Genomic DNA, 15,529 nt, shown 5'->3' with positions numbered 1-15,529 from the left:
TTAGTTAGAGCCTCTTTTGCCTCTCTTGAACTTGCACCCAAAGATACATTGTGTCAAAGAATAACCCTCTAACATTTTGGTGAAGGCTGGAGGGGTAGGCATGTATTTTGCTCTGTTTCCTTTTAAGTCCAGTGGTCAGCACTGGATGTTTGTGAGGACTTGCAGACAACAGCTTCCTGTGTGTATAAAAGTGATACAAAACTTCTAATTTTCATGTTCACTGATTGAGTCTAGAAGCACCTAGCATATGCAGCTTTGTGCAATAACCCATGCAATGGGTCCCCCTAATTTAGAAAATGTTTCAGCTTTCATGTTCTGCTTTGTTTAATTTTTCAGTCCTAATGAAGAAACGGTTATTCTTTACATTAAATCTTTCTTAAAATTAATCATCAGTTACCTTTGTTGGATATGAAAAATGACATCATAGAAAGGATTGGTAAGAAGAGGGTGGAAAACATCTGTTCAGCAGAGAAGGCTGAGAGGCTAGTGAAAACCCAAAGTGAACACTACAAATGAAAATTTGAAATTAGATATTTTCAAGGTGAATCTTGAATTCTCTTGCCTTAAGCATTAGATGGCTTGCAACTTCAAACTTTCCATCCATGCAAATTTCTCAAAATTATGTCAGACCCTGATAGTTGTTCCATGCATACAGATCAATTTTAACATCTCTTTTTAGAAGAAGAGTAATATTGCCTCAATACTTGAGATCTGGTTTGACATAAAATCAATAGTAAAGTTATTGCCAAGCTTGGCTTATCTGGAAGCCTGCTGCAATGATCCATCTTCTGCTGGATCAACAATGGGCTTCATTCCTGATTCCATTAAGAAAATTACATTGGCTCTGACTAGCCTCCATTTCAATGGTGGGACCAAGCAAAGGAGGTGTAATTATTTAGAGCATTAGAAATCTTACTGCAGTTGGATCTAGGGGGTGAGGCTTTCTCTGAAGGGGAATACCTTGATGATTAAGAGACTTCATACACAAAAGCACTCTGTGTGATGCAAAGCTGCTTGTCATTTTTGCAGTCTTTGGATGCTAGACAGCTTTTTCTACAGTGTTATAAATGGAGAAAATGTCAGTAGAGATATTTCAGTGCAGAACTAGGATGTTTTGTGGGACCTTAGTGCTCTGACTCAGAAGAGCTGCCAATTCACAGAAGTAGTGTCTTTAGATGGTGGCCTTGTTCTTCTACCAGATACCACAGCTCTCCCAGCAGAGATGGCAGAATGGACAGTGTGTCTTCCTAACTCATGGCACTTCAGAACTTGGCTTATTGACTTAGATGACCAGTAGTTTTATTTTGATATACCAGTCTATAACCAGCAAGCTCCAAAGTGTCTGGCTGACAAAGCATATAGGATTAAGGTGCAGCAGCTGAACTAGTCATTGTTTTCAGCTGTGGGGCTCCTTAGTTGCTACTACTAAATGTACCACTGACTGTGAATGAGAGGCTGTGTGCCACAGGTTCCTGCACTCAGTGGTGTATTAACACTGGCAATACCATGATGTCTCAGCTGGAGGGTGGGTTGTAACTTGATAGAGGTACTAGAACTATGCCTCAGTGCTTGGCAGATCTAGTATGCCTAATAAGTAAATACAAAAGATTTAAAGATTGTCCTTACCCTTATTGGCTCATTGAACCAATTTGATTATGGCCCATTTGTTCTTGTGGTCAACAGGATGCAATGGAGTGATGAAAAAAGCTGTGTTATGTAGCAGAAGTGACTCAGTTCTCGGTTAGTGCTGGATGGTCTTGGATGTTGTCCCACAGTGTGGCAGGGGGAATATATTTATAAGAATATTTATGAGATATATTTATAGGTGATGGATGTTCCTGAAGCTGCACTGTAATACAAAATGAAAGCAAAGCAGCTGTTCTCCTTTGTTGGGAAGTAGAGATGGTGCTGCTGGGATTCAGGGCTGCACATTTCTGAAGATGAATTAAATTATAATGAACTACTGAATATATTATGATGGAACAGGAAATAGAAGAAATAGGGTCTTCTTGATAAGAAGAGATCAATTTCATATGAGTTCAGGTTATCTGTGGGTATTCATGCATATGTACAATTGTGAAAGTGAAAGGTGGGTGGATGCCATAGAAGGGATAGTAAAAAAATATCCAAAGGTATATAATTGGTTTGTGAAGGGAAGAATGCAAGAGAGGGTGATAAAAAATTAGTGTTGCTTTGGATTTTTTGCAAGTTGCTGATAAGGTGGTCTGTAATTTTCATATTGAGCCCAGAAGAGATGTGTTTGTAATCTGGGTGTTGCCTTCTTGGTGTTTCTGGTGCAGGACAAGGGCTACATGACCACTTCATGGCAGCTGAAGGCATTTCCTAAGCAAAAAAGTAATACTGGGAGCAGAGATGATTGACATCTCTTAACAATGTGACCTGGCCTTCTTATTATTCCATTGGCACTGACTTAGGTCACGTGTTCAGAGTGGCCCCAGTAACATCAGCAGTGTGTAGAATGTGGGTAAAACTATCTCTGTCTGATAGTTTCTCAGAAAAGGGCTTAGAGCAAGGATTCTTTTGTCACTATCATGGCTCCAATCAATTTACAAAATAATAGCACATAGATTTAACTGTATTTTTCTGTCTTGTTTACATAACATACAAGAACAGTTTTTGGAGACAAAAATAAAGTAAGAGTATTTTTAAGAATTCTGCTGTATTTTTTAAATGACACTTGGGTACCTTGACTTCCACCAGACTTAATTTGAATGAGGTACTTTGAAGATTCCCTTTTGGTATCTCTCAAGCTTTTGATATCTGACAACCATCTTTAAAATTAGAGTGCATAGGACCATTTGTCTTTCTCCAAACTGCCATGAATGCTGCACAATTGAGAAACCCTTGCAGTCTGGAGATTATGGCATTTGCTGTGCAGTGAAATGTAAGTGGCATGAGTAATCTGCATTTCCTGGAACAGCACTTCTCTTCTATCCCTTGCTTTGTGGGTGCACTGTAGTTTGCTAAGGTGGAAAATGAGATAGATAACACACAGATAAAGGTTTTCATTGTTGACACAACCAAGAAACATTCAGGGAGGGCCAGACATTTACTTCCAGAACACACAATGTCAGCGTTGGCTTGAGGAGATCCAGAGACTTGTGCAGCTTCTTGGTTGATCTGTACTTTCAAGAGCAAACAGAACACAACCATGTATATGGAAAGCACATATTGGGGTGTGGCATGTCCAAAATTGGGGATAATTTAAGTCCAATTTAAGAATCATTGGGAATGGTTGGATCTATTCACCATTAGCAATAAGCTCTGCAGCAAAGATAACCTAACATGAGCTTGCTAGGCTGAACATCATCTCTTTTATATTAACACCCATTTGTTATCTTACTATTTACATCCATTGATCCATTTCCCATGCAGATACTATTACCTCTCTTTGGTACAATGCAGAATCTTTATGCTAAAGACTCCATGGATTCCAGTGTGCTGTGTGTATGTCTCCTAACATTCTGCTGTCCTCTAGGATGAAATGGAAATACCTGGTGGCCCAGATTGGACGAATAGAAAGACCTTTCACAATCACCCTGGTGTATTCAAACTGTGGAGCACAGGAGGTTGGAGTAGTGGCAGTGGGCTCCTTGCAACTCAGGAACTGCTTTCATGGTATGCTGCAATACAGACAGGTTTGGAATAATCAAATACATCCTCACCAAAATGGATGAGTGTGATGAGGGATAGTTGGATAGGATTTAAATGAAAGATGAATAACTCAGAATTACAGAACTGATTTAAATGATCCTCTCTGCTTTTCAGCTTTGCTTTGCTTGATCTTCATATGGGAAAAAAGCAAAAACAACTGGACTTATGCTGAATCCAACAACAAGGATGAAAAAGTCTTTACCTAGATTATTTTAGCATTTAGTATTTTTCTCTCTTAAATAATCGAGGACAAAAGACTGCCCTGTGTAACCAAAGCCTTTTGTGTTCTTGGGCATTATCTAACAAACCTATGAAGAAAAGAAATATTTATCTGCCCCTGGTGGGGTCTATTTGCTACTGCCAGGCTGAGAATTTTTATCTAAAACGAAAATAATTGGAATGTAATTATTTCCTCTAAAGTACTGAGTGCTCAGCTAAGATGTCAGTTTTACCTGGAGCTTACAGTTTTGTTCTGAATGTTGTGCAAATGATCCTCAGTGGCTATGCAGAACCTTGCTAATGTCACTGAGGCTTCTTAGAAGTGCAAGAGTCTGTCAGCACAGGCAGCCTTCAGGTTGGGGACATAATCATCTCCATTTCCTGAAGTTTATGAATTAATATAATGTTATTGCTTCCATTTTGCAGACTCTGTAGAAATAACTTGGAATGTAATGTAAAAAGAAAACACTATCATGAGTATGGTTTTGATCATATTAGAGATTTAATTGTAGTCATTATTCTTTTAATTAAACTGGTGCTATATTTTTAATGTAATATTTTTTTGACAGTCCTAGAGTTCTGAGGAGATACAAACAGCCTGAAGCACTGTGCTCTCAGTCTCTATATAACCTGGTGCATGTATCTGGCACAACACAGTGTCATGAAAAAATACTGGTTCAGATTCTGTACCTGGATTGATGCAGAGGTGTTCTTTTCTCTTTCTCCTGCAATTGGTTCACTAATTTTGTTTTTTTTCCAGAGTAGTAATAACCCCAATGGAACTTCTGTGCAGAGCTCTGCTAAAGGGCAGCAGGTCCATAACAGGCCTGTGCACATATGCATCCACAGGACAGGCTGGCTGCATTAAGAGTCGTGCTTTTGGGAGATATCAGACTTAAAAATCGTGTTCAGCCTGGCTGATGGGTACCTGTGCAATCAGTCAAATGCTCCCAGACTATAACTGACTAGACTAGTTAGTGTGCATGAGTAAAGTTTGTGTACAATGGGCCCACTTGCTGGGGAAGCAGCTACTTCATGGGCTGGATGCCACAGCTGGAAGCTGGCACAGAAATGAGTCAGCAGCTGAAGTGCTGTTAAACCTGAGCCTCAACAGGGCATAGCGATGTGTCTGTCAGGGCTGGAGATAAATGGGTGCCCCTGCCTCCAGCAGCAGAGAGCCATGCAGCATGGCACAGCTGCCTGGCAGGTGCACAGTTGTGTGTGCAGAACTGAGGAGCACGTCACGGTCGAAAACTGCAAGGCTGTTCATTTGAAAAAAAAAAAAAAATCTACAAACACAGCAGAAGAAGCACATGAGAAAGAAAAGAGCAATAAATTTGGTCCGGGAATCTCATGCTGGATAGAAAACTACACAAAGAAAGCAGAGGTGAACATCATTTATCATACAAAGGACAAGGTCCTATGTGTGAAGATTGATACACATGAAGGGTCATACACATTCTGTCAATAAATCTCTGGGCTTTGTTCTCTTTCTTTTTTTTTTCCATTAGATAAAGAAAACCAAGGTCTTTTTATATATGACAAAGGCTCCACCTTCCTCTGCATTCATGGAGGCTGTGTCAGCCACCTACAGATCTGTGAATTCATCAGTGATTGCCCTACCAAAGAGGAGGAAGGAGTGAGGTGTGGTGAGTATGTGGCATGACACTTCATGGGAACGTTCATCCCATTAGAAGAAATAATTAAGAATAAAAAATGCGTTAAATTGATTCCATCTTTAGATTAATTCAGTATTTTACCTCCTGAATTAATTTGGCCCATTTATGTTAAGTGGATACCAAGATTCTCTTTGAAAATACACCCTGTATAGAATAAACCGGATTTTTTTAAAATTGATTTTGTTTCGTAAGTATTGCAGTAAGGAGGTCAATGACCTTCCTTTCACAGTTACTGCTACTTCAGAGAAAGTCAAAACCTCATTTACATGTCTGCAGCTGGGTGATAATTTCCTTCTGGACTTATGATCTAAACCTTCCCTTCAAGGAATGATGCTAATCATCTTTCCACTGTCAGTGACCAACAGCATCATAAATCTGTCCTTCCAAGATCCCAGTTCAGAGTTCTTGCACATCAGGACAGAGAAATCCCCTAACAGTATATGTGGTGCTGAGAGGCAATGTTTAGCTTTGTTCCAAGTACAGTGGTGGAAATCTAAAATAATCCGATTTGCCTTCCTTTATGAGGACACAAAGCTTTGTGATGCCTGCAATTTTGTATGCAGCAAGACCTTTACAAACATGTGGCAGTGATTTGCCATTCCTTAGATTACAGGGGCTGCAGTTTTGCACAGTGTTTAGAGTAGAACAGCACAAGGAAGTCTCAAGTATTTCCAGAAGCCAAGTGTTGGCTTTCTAATGGTGACTCTGGAAATAAACAAATGAGACCTATTTTGACAGTGTAGCATAGGTGGGGTAACTTGGACAACTACAATGGATTTTCATTTTTGTTACTGTTTGTGTTCTTCCATAATCAAGTTTCTCCTATTTTCCTACTCTTCCTTGTTTTCGATTGTAGACCGTCTCCCAGAGGGTTCACACTGCTCTTTCGAAGAAGGTCCATGTGGCTGGACACTGAATGAAACTGCAGTATCTCCTTGGTCTATTCGGGGCTTTTCTGAAGTAATTCAAGATGACTTATTTGTAGGGTCTACTTTGCAAGCCACTGGTGGTAGGTTCCTCTTAGTTCTCTCTCCCACTCTCTGTGTATGCATGTACACAACAGCCTTGAATTTAGGTTTATTTAAATTGGTTTTAAAATTTTGGCATCGTTGCCAAATGAACCTCAGCATCAGTATTATCTATAACAACTTCAAATGTAGCTAAAATTAACTTTTGAGCATGCCTCAAAACTTTATATTAAACATGTTCTGCAGAAAAGTTAACATAAAACCGTCAGAGACAAGGATTCTCCTTCACCTTTAAAAAATCATGTAGTGTATACTTCTTCCCTCCTCCTTTCTCTTATGAGCTAGGCAGCTGCTGAGTTCTTCAGCAGTTATACGATAACTGCTGCATCACTAGGTAAAAATTGCCCAACAGAAATAGGCAGCTTGAAAAAAGAAATCTTTTGAAGGCCTTTGACAGACTCCTCTAGTGGGTTAGGAAGAGCATCACATATAAGAATATCCCAACTGATCATACACATTCTGTGCCATAAAATACCACAATAAAAAAAGAGTCAAATAATTCCCAGAACTGCAGAACTGTCAACTTGCTAAATAAGAACGAGGGAGGCCAGACCCTCACCTGTTCAGAGTAAAAGTCAGAAGTGATAGCACATGAGTCTTGCCTCACAGTTGCCTGCCAAAATGAAGGGTTTCTATACAACTGTCCTGTTTGTCTCTCAAGAGCTTGTACTAAGCTCTCTTTGGAAACAAAGATTGCAAATCAACTCATCCAGCCCAGTGTTTGTCTCAGCAAGAGTCATTGATGCTAATGGTGTAGGAATTAGGATTGTGAGTGGTGTGTGCTTCTGTATGGGAAGATCTTGAGTGGTATCTGAGGTTTATGCACTCGCCTTCCAAGAAGAGGTTTGGGATGTTGACTTTTGTGCTGCTGAAACCTACCAGAGTGTTTGCTATGGCCTCACTTACAGATTTGCTCTCAAGCCATGCTTACACCTACATACGCTTACTTATCTACAGTAACATTAATGATGTTAAATTATTTCAAGAGATTACCCAAAACAGCAAAAGATCATTTTGTCTTTTCTGATTCACTTTTGTGTTCACAGGACACTTCCTCTACCTGCGAGCAGACAGCACTCAGACAAGTGGTGTGGCTAAGGCTTATAGTACCAGCTTGCCACCCAGTCTTGCCACTGAAGACTACCAGGTATGTCACCCTGTCTTAGCACCTTTGTGGAGTAAATCATCAGACTGTAGGCACTATTTGCGCAATCAGTCCATTCTCCTGTCCCTCCACACACTCTACAAAACTCTGGAAAGCAGAAGAGTTGCCTAAGCTGCCTAGCTGGCTGCTTGTTGAGAACTGGAAAGGAGATGTGAGGTGCACCCCCAGTAAGTTGAAAGCAGGAGCTACTCATTATGGAAAACTCCCCAGCCAAACTGTACCAGTTAGGTAAAGTTACTCTTTGGAGAGGTGCTAAGCAGCTGAATTGTATGGGGCAGCCAGGGTTTGTAGAAAAGAGAGTTGTCTGGATGCGTCGCTGAGCCTTTCAGCATATCTGCTGCTGAGAGTTCTCTTCATAAATTCTGCAATACCTTTGCAGGAGTTAATAAACTTGATAGTTTCACTGAGAACAGGAGTGTGAAGTTAGGAGGCATTAGATTTTCCAGAAATAGATGAATGTAATAAACTTCTGATCACATTCTTCAGTAATTTCAAAATGTTGATGCAACGTGGCCTTGATAAAATCACATAACTTGCCTTGCAGCTCTGAGATGCTGGAATTAAAAATATTAAGTAATATTATAGCCATAACACTTAGGAAAATTAAGCTGCAAGTTTCAGCTGGAGTCCAGTCTTGCTAGGGGAAAAAGAGAAAGCTTTGATGCCTCCTAATTAGAGCTGGGAAAATAAATACAGTGCAGGTGCCAGAAATGTAACTTTGGCATTTATATTTATTTGTAAATCCAGGTAAAATTTGCTAGATACTTCTAACAAAATAAAATGTGATTGGAGATAGGTTCACAAAACCAGGAGAGGAGAAGCACATTAGCTGTTGGTTATTGTGTAGAGGTCACAGGAGATCTGGATCCATTCTCTCCTCCACTGGCAAGGATTTGAGCCCACATTGCAGGAGCAAGGAATTTCTGTGATTGTTCTTTGCAGAACGTGTGTGTGCTCCCTTTCCTGCCAGTACTGGACCTCTCTGGAACATAAAGGGCAGCTGAACATTCAAAGCAGTGGTAGAAATGGCACTTTTCTCTTGCTCTGTGGCAAACTGGAAGTGGTTGCTCCACCTGCTCCACAGAACAAGTCCTGCATCAAAACACTCTTTGGCCACATGATTTTGTTGTTCGCTTGTCTTAGGGGTGCTACAATGCAGGGGGTGCCTATGAGTTGGAGCAGGTATATGGACTGAGGTTTCCTGCCTCTAAAGACAGTCCTGGTTTCAAAGGTATTTGGAGCAGGACAGCTTTTCCCTCAGAGAAGGCAATAACAAGGAAACCAGTCCTCTCACCCAGATGGTGTCAGAGACTGTGGATATTGTCATCAGTGGTTGAAAAACAGCTGCCCAACAGGAGTGTCATTTAGGGTCTTCCCTGAGAGAATTCTGTGCTAATAATGGTGCTGAGTCAAATACAACCAGTGAGTGGGGGCTTAGTAATCTCTGTCATTAAACAGTTTGACCCAGACTCAGAGGTTTCTTGTCTCAAATTCCCAGGGAGGGGAGAAGTGACTACCTTTCCCTTTTGTCAAAGGTTACCATTCTTTTCCTCTTGTTCCTTTGTTACAGATTCAGTTCTCAGTGCATGTTTTTGGTAGCTACAATGGCACAGTGTCCTTCTCTCTCAGGGAAGAGATAAAGGGAGCTTCAATCACCTTGCCAATGTGGGAAAGAGCAGGGAGCTGGAGTGACCACTGGTTTCTCATCACCTTACCAATGCCAGTGCTTCAGAACCGGTAAGAGCTCGACTGTCAGCAGTCAGGGTTATCTCTATAGATTTAGTAAATCGTTACTGTCTTTGTTGTGAAGTGCCACTTTCATTCCTGCCTTCTTCCAGGCCCATTTTTAAGTGACTCTGCTTGCTCAGGAAGTATTCTGTCATAAGTGCGTATCTTTGTGCACATGCACAGCTTAGCTCAACAAGCCCACGCCATGTGGCTGCACTTCTGTGCAGCCTCAAACAGCACTTAGGTTTTGGAAGAGCAATCATCTGTACCAAAAACCTTTTAGCAATCTGAGCAAGCCAGTGTACTCACAGTGTCCAAGTGCTCCCAGTAGGGAAACAGCTGCATTAGTATGGCTGCACTTTGTACTCCCACAGTAAAAAGCACGCCTGTGAGTCAGATGGTTGCTGATCCCACAGTGTAGCCAATTCAGCTGTCAAGTTTAGGATCTGTATCAGTGCAGCTTAGGCAGCAGGAGATCCTTCGTTGCCACATTACTGATGCAATGATTTCAGGAAAAGACTGCTGCCCAAATGAGCCTTGCACTAAAGTTTTCATGGGTTTAGATGTGGAAATACAGTGTGATATTGGTTTTAAAATGAAGTTAAATATTGAAGATTTAAAGAATTTCAATGCAATCTAATTTTATTCAAGTGTTTTTCCTCCCTCACCTAATGTCACTCAGACTCAAGCCATTTAGCTGGTCTTGATAGCTGGTTATTTTGCACAACATAAACTTCTTTTTTTTTTCAAGTTCTCCAATCTGTTTTTTTTTGCATATTCCTGGGGAAGGGCTGTTTCACATGAAACTTAAGATAAAAAACCCCTCCAAGTCTATACAGTGAATATTATAAATGGAAATATATCTACCCAGCATTGACAATAAATAATATCTCAAAATTCATGGGATAAAAAGTGTGAGAAGATTCCAAATATTCTCTGCATCTTTGTGTGAAAGGAGAGGGTTTGGGTCTGGAAGTGATAGCTATTCAGACCCAAGCAGCAGTAAAACTCAGACAGAGAGAGAAAATGTTGTTCTACCCTCTTTCTAGTTTAATTTCATTATTACCTTTGGTCTTAGTATTATCATGTGTTCACCATACACAGCTTTGCCATGAGTGATTCCTTTAGGGTCTGCCTGCTAGCACTGTATTTAATATTCTTGTCTGACACAGTCTGAAGTCCTGTGGATTAGCATCTGTTTAGTTATGCATATGTAAAGTATGACCAGTGAATTAGTGCAGAATAGCTCTTTTCTCTGGGCACTTTACTGTGAACCTGTCTGCAGCAGAGATCAAGGGGCTCTTCAGAGATATCTAAGACCTTCTGCCTCCTCTGATATACAGTCCCTTATGCTTGTTCCCTGAAGCCTCCAATTTCTATATTGGCTCTTAGTTCTGAAGCAAAATGGATCTTATGTGGCAGAAGGGAATGGACAGCAAGAGGCTTTTTTGGAGCGCTAACCAGCATGGCATGAAAAATAATTGATATACAAATATTCAAATATTGCAATGTTTGAAAAAGTTGAGCACTTAGGCAAAATGAAAGACGTAGATAGGTCATGCATGCATGTGTTTATTATGACAGTCTCTTTCAAATAGTTCTATCTTGTTTTACTTCATGAAACCTTTTTGTATGACATTTTCAATTTTAAAACTGAGCAGCACAACAGCGACAATCACTGTGAGTAAGGATGGAACTGTTCAGTCTAGAAGTCAAATCTGTACTACCTGTGCTAGCCAGGTGCCTGGCAGAAATAACAGGTTGTCATTTGCTACACTGACCTGTAACAGACACAGAACAAGTACACACTTTGCTAGAAGGTGCTGCAGCTATTTCCCCAAGGGAGGAAACCCTGATCTTTGTGCTCCCAGGACATGGGTTCCATCCCAGTCCTCTTGTCTTGTTCTTTCCTTGATCTACTCCTTCTGTCCTGTCTTACCTGCTTCTGTGGGCATTTTGTGCCTTTCTTCTTTGTTTTCATATACTTGGTCTCTTTCTTCTGCTTCAACCTCCCTTTTGGGAACCTGTTTTATCTGTCTTATGCTTCTGGTTGTAATTTCCCTTTCTGAACTCCTCCCTGTTTCTTGTTTCCATCTGTCTTTCAGCAGATGCCATCTCTGTGTGTTGTTTTGGTTTGGTTTTTTCATTATTAAGTCTGAATCCCTTCCCTGCACTTCCCTTCTCCTAGCGATCTCTTGCATTCATTTCATTTCAGTGATCCCAGACCTACAGTAAAGGTTTATTCCCAGTATTCCTGTTTGATTGGCTATTTAATTCTCTCTGTAGATCTTGGGTCCAAACTCCCTGCACACCAAGTCCAAGCTTCTCTGCTCTAGAATTCCCAGTGAGCTCCCAGCCTCTCTCCAGGATGACACCTTGTTCACTCTGGATTCAGTTTAGGCAGCTTTTTTTTCTCCTACTTCGCCAGGACCAACAGCAGAAACAAAGGCTGGGTCAGAAAATATTTATTCATTAATTTGGAAGGGCAGTTCTTACCTCATGCAGCTGAAGCAGGACCTGACACAGTTCATAACAGCACTGCATGGAAAGCACCATTTAGCCTGAGACTTTCAGATATCCAGGGAAGACAAAACTAAAGGATTAAAAAATACCAGGCTTGGAAGTGCCAGGGATTTAAAAATGTCAAATATATTTTCTTAAATTTTTGATTGATTCTCATTCACATGGAAAAAAAAGCTCATGTCTGCCATGTGACTCTCTTCCTCACAAATTTCAGATCCCACCTCAAATACATAGAGTGTTTAAAAAGTTACCAGCATTTTTGAGCATGGTCAGAGTCATGAATCCCTGCATTGTCTCATCCTCAACACTCACAAAATGTTTTGACTGCTAGAAAAGTCATACTAAATCACCCAAAATAGAAAAGTTCAGCCTGAATTGTTTTAATGTTGGTGAAGTTGAAAACAATTGTAAAGAAAGGTGTGTGATGAACATTCCTGGACAATTTTACTACGGTTTGGTATAAAACTACATGAATGACTATTCTGCATATTTATGGGTGTTGTCAGCTTTCCCCAGTAATGTAAGCTCTATCAATGCTGTGCTTAGGGTAATTTTTAGTGCAGATTTTGAGCTGGCATGTTGTTTTTCTGTATCCCAGATCTTCGGGAAACTTCTGTCCTTCTCTTGCTACAAGCAAGGGCTATACTTTCCCCTGGTTCCTTAGGGGTATGGTAGGCAGTAGTAAAGTGGGTAGGAAGGGGACAGACCACACAGGGAGAAGAGTAGGCATGAATTGAAACACAGGAAGTTGCTGTAGCAGGTCATGGACTGCTTGATGGGGCCAGCAGTAGAGAAACCTTAGCAAAAAGAGCAAGGAGGACATGAAGGCTCTATTTAGGGAGGTTAGCAAGACCTTCATCCAATGAATTTATTTCTTAGGAGAGAAGGAAGACAGTTTTCTGATCAGCCTGACAGCTGGGCATCTATCTACTTGGAAAACTGCTTCTGGTGATTGGCTGGCAAATTCAGTTACTTGGTTCACACACACAAGGAAAAAAAATGCTACCAGGAGAAAACCAAACAGACAGAAGACCAGACATCAGAGAGCTGGAGAATGTAATTTGTTGGAGTCAGCAGAAAGAGATCAATGGACAGGAATAATGGAAACCCCTCTGGCAAACACAGCACTGAGTTCAAAAGGCAAATTCCTCCCCTTTTTCTGAAGTTAAGAGGAAGGGGAGGCATACAGAGCCTAGAGGTTATGAAATGTCAGTTCTCATGCACTGAAGGAGGAGGGTCATTCTTCAAGGTCCCCGTTGTACTCAGCTGGAGCAGAAACCTACTTTGTAATGCAGTGCCAGGGACCCTCATCTGCTCTGTCTCCACAGACCAGATGCAGCAGATTGACCTGACCAAGGGTATAATGCCATGTGAGGGCCTTAAGTAAGGGGTAAGCTGTGCTGCTGTGTCTATGCCTGTGGGTCCTAGAAGTGCCCTGGTTCTGGGCTCAGGGTGCTCTGACTCTCTTCCGTCAAACAGCTGGGGAGTTATTGTCATGTGTCAGTGGAGTTATACACAAGGTTTGAAAATGCAAAGGTCTTGGTAAGCCTGCTATTGAAGAGGAGGGTTTCTGTAGGAAGGGGATCTAATGACAAATTTCCCCACTAACACCACAGCTAAGAGGTCGTTCAAGAGACCCTTGATTTGCATTTGCTGCACTTACTCCCAGAGTGCTCAGATACTGAAGGTGTGGATGCTTTCATTTAAGCACAAGGGGTCATTCTTGAGTTGGGGTGAAAGCAGTTTATCCCTAAAGATTTGTATGCAGCTATGCAACTAACTGTGGATATCAACTAACATTTGGTTGGTGGGTGGAATGCACACACATGCTTTATTGGCACTAATTTGGGACAAGTGTGTTTCTGGATTGAATGATTAATCTGTTATGCAGGTCAGTGCTTGATCTCTCGTAAATCATCACTGAGCTTTACCAGAGACAGCAAGAGAGGTCCTGCCCATATGCTTTTAATAAGCTCTAAATGGACTGGACATCAGACATCTGTTTATTTCTGAAATGTAATGAAAACAATTCAGTCCTATCCATTAGAATGAGATCCTTCAGCTCATTTTCTTTCTTCCTTGTGAAGTCAGAAGGTGGCAAAGCACATGGGACCTGACAGAACTCCTAGATAAGCAACACCTGGTAACAGTGGAAAAAAGAGGCAGTCCAGAGAGCTAACTCTTCAAGGAATTATGGCTGAAATTTAAATGTCCTATCCTTCTGAGATAAAATCATGTCACCTTGTTGAGTTACACTCATTGAGGATCAGGCCCAAGACATTTGGATATTCTGTTCAGTTTTTACTCTATCTCTTTGGGAGTGGGAAGGAGGAGATTTCCACCCCCCACCCCACACCCCCCCCCCCCCCAGCCTAATTCCCTGGCTGTTTCTGGTAACTGAATATGGATGGTTGTTTGTGTATAACAATTAGTGGGGGACAGTTGCTTGCATGTATGTGCAGGTAGCAGGGAAAGTAGGGCTCTCATTCTTGTTCCCCACGAAATGTGAAATTATATGAATGTTGTGGTGCTTACAAGGGGTTGATGTGTATCTAAGACATATAGCAAGCCCTTTCAACTGCTCAGCTGGGCTTGTCTGGAGGAAGAATTGCAAATAGTGATGATCTTTTTTCCATGATAAGGGAACATTGTATTTTTAGGGGGGTTGTTTGTTTGTTTGTTTGTTTTGTTTTCCCCCTCCTTACTCCTTTGTTGGTGTTCTCTAAAACATCTGTCTTATTGCAAAGGTTTCAACTGGAACTCCTGGCAACTTGGGGCTGGAATTCCCAAGCTGACATTGCTATCGACAACATTACATTTGGCCTGGACTGCTTCACTGATGGTGAGCCACAAATGTTGCAGAATCCCCTAAAAAATTTGGATAATGTAATCAGCATCCCACAGATCCAGGATGTTCTGTTCTCCCCACAGAGTGTGCATGGATCATTTGTGTCCGCTTTTTCAGCACAATGCCATTTTATCTCAGACCTACTGAAGATTGCAAGTAGAGGCAATTTTACTGTGTGTCAGTCTCCTAGCACCCTTTTTTTCTCTAAGCTGGGATACTCTGTATCACATAGTTGAGACCTGTCTGTGTGTCTTGGCAAGAAACGCTAGGCTTATTCCTTAGCTCCTAAATGGAAGGATTACATCACACTGTTTTCCCACAGTCCCTGCTGATCTATGCACCCTGGTAATTGATAGCTGAAGCAAATTTGTTGAAATCAAAGGGGAAAGTCACCATATTTTAGTGGAGGAAAGGAAGAAAATGAAGGAATATATTGACTCTCTGACTATAAAATTTAGATTACTCCAACAAGTTTGTTTTAGTCTGTAAGGAAGTACATCAGCTATCACTGCCAGATATATAACAGCTTTCCTTTGCTTTGTTACTGAGAAAGCAACTGACAACTATTCCAGAGAAAAATGGAGCCAGTGCTACCCTTTGAAACATGTTAGAAGGAGTTGTAGTGGATTTTAGCAGACAAGTGGAAAGAATTTAGATACTCGAA

At 41.0% G+C, this 15,529-nt stretch overlaps 1 protein-coding gene across 2 annotated transcripts in view; it reads left to right on the top strand.

Moving 5' to 3' along the window:
- Positions 1-15,529, top strand: part of LTK (leukocyte receptor tyrosine kinase) — a 96,107-nt gene that overhangs the window by 49,332 nt on the left and 31,246 nt on the right. For both annotated transcript variants that reach the window (XM_042038210.1, XM_042038209.1), the window contains exons 5-10: positions 3,500-3,639; positions 5,406-5,543; positions 6,430-6,582; positions 7,648-7,748; positions 9,337-9,503; positions 14,765-14,859. In XM_042038210.1, coding sequence (XP_041894144.1) covers positions 3,500-3,639; positions 5,406-5,543; positions 6,430-6,582; positions 7,648-7,748; positions 9,337-9,503; positions 14,765-14,859 — 794 coding nt within the window. The remainder of the gene's footprint in view (positions 1-3,499; positions 3,640-5,405; positions 5,544-6,429; positions 6,583-7,647; positions 7,749-9,336; positions 9,504-14,764; positions 14,860-15,529) is intronic.

The sequence above is a fragment of the Corvus kubaryi genome, unplaced genomic scaffold (assembly GCF_017639235.1).
Source record: "Corvus kubaryi isolate FWS band 111438036 unplaced genomic scaffold, C.kubaryi_AGA036_p1.0 37392, whole genome shotgun sequence".
Taxonomy (NCBI): Eukaryota; Metazoa; Chordata; class Aves; order Passeriformes; family Corvidae; genus Corvus; species Corvus kubaryi.
The sequence above is the reverse complement of the archived record's forward strand: the minus strand, read 5'-3'. Positions and strand labels throughout refer to the sequence as shown.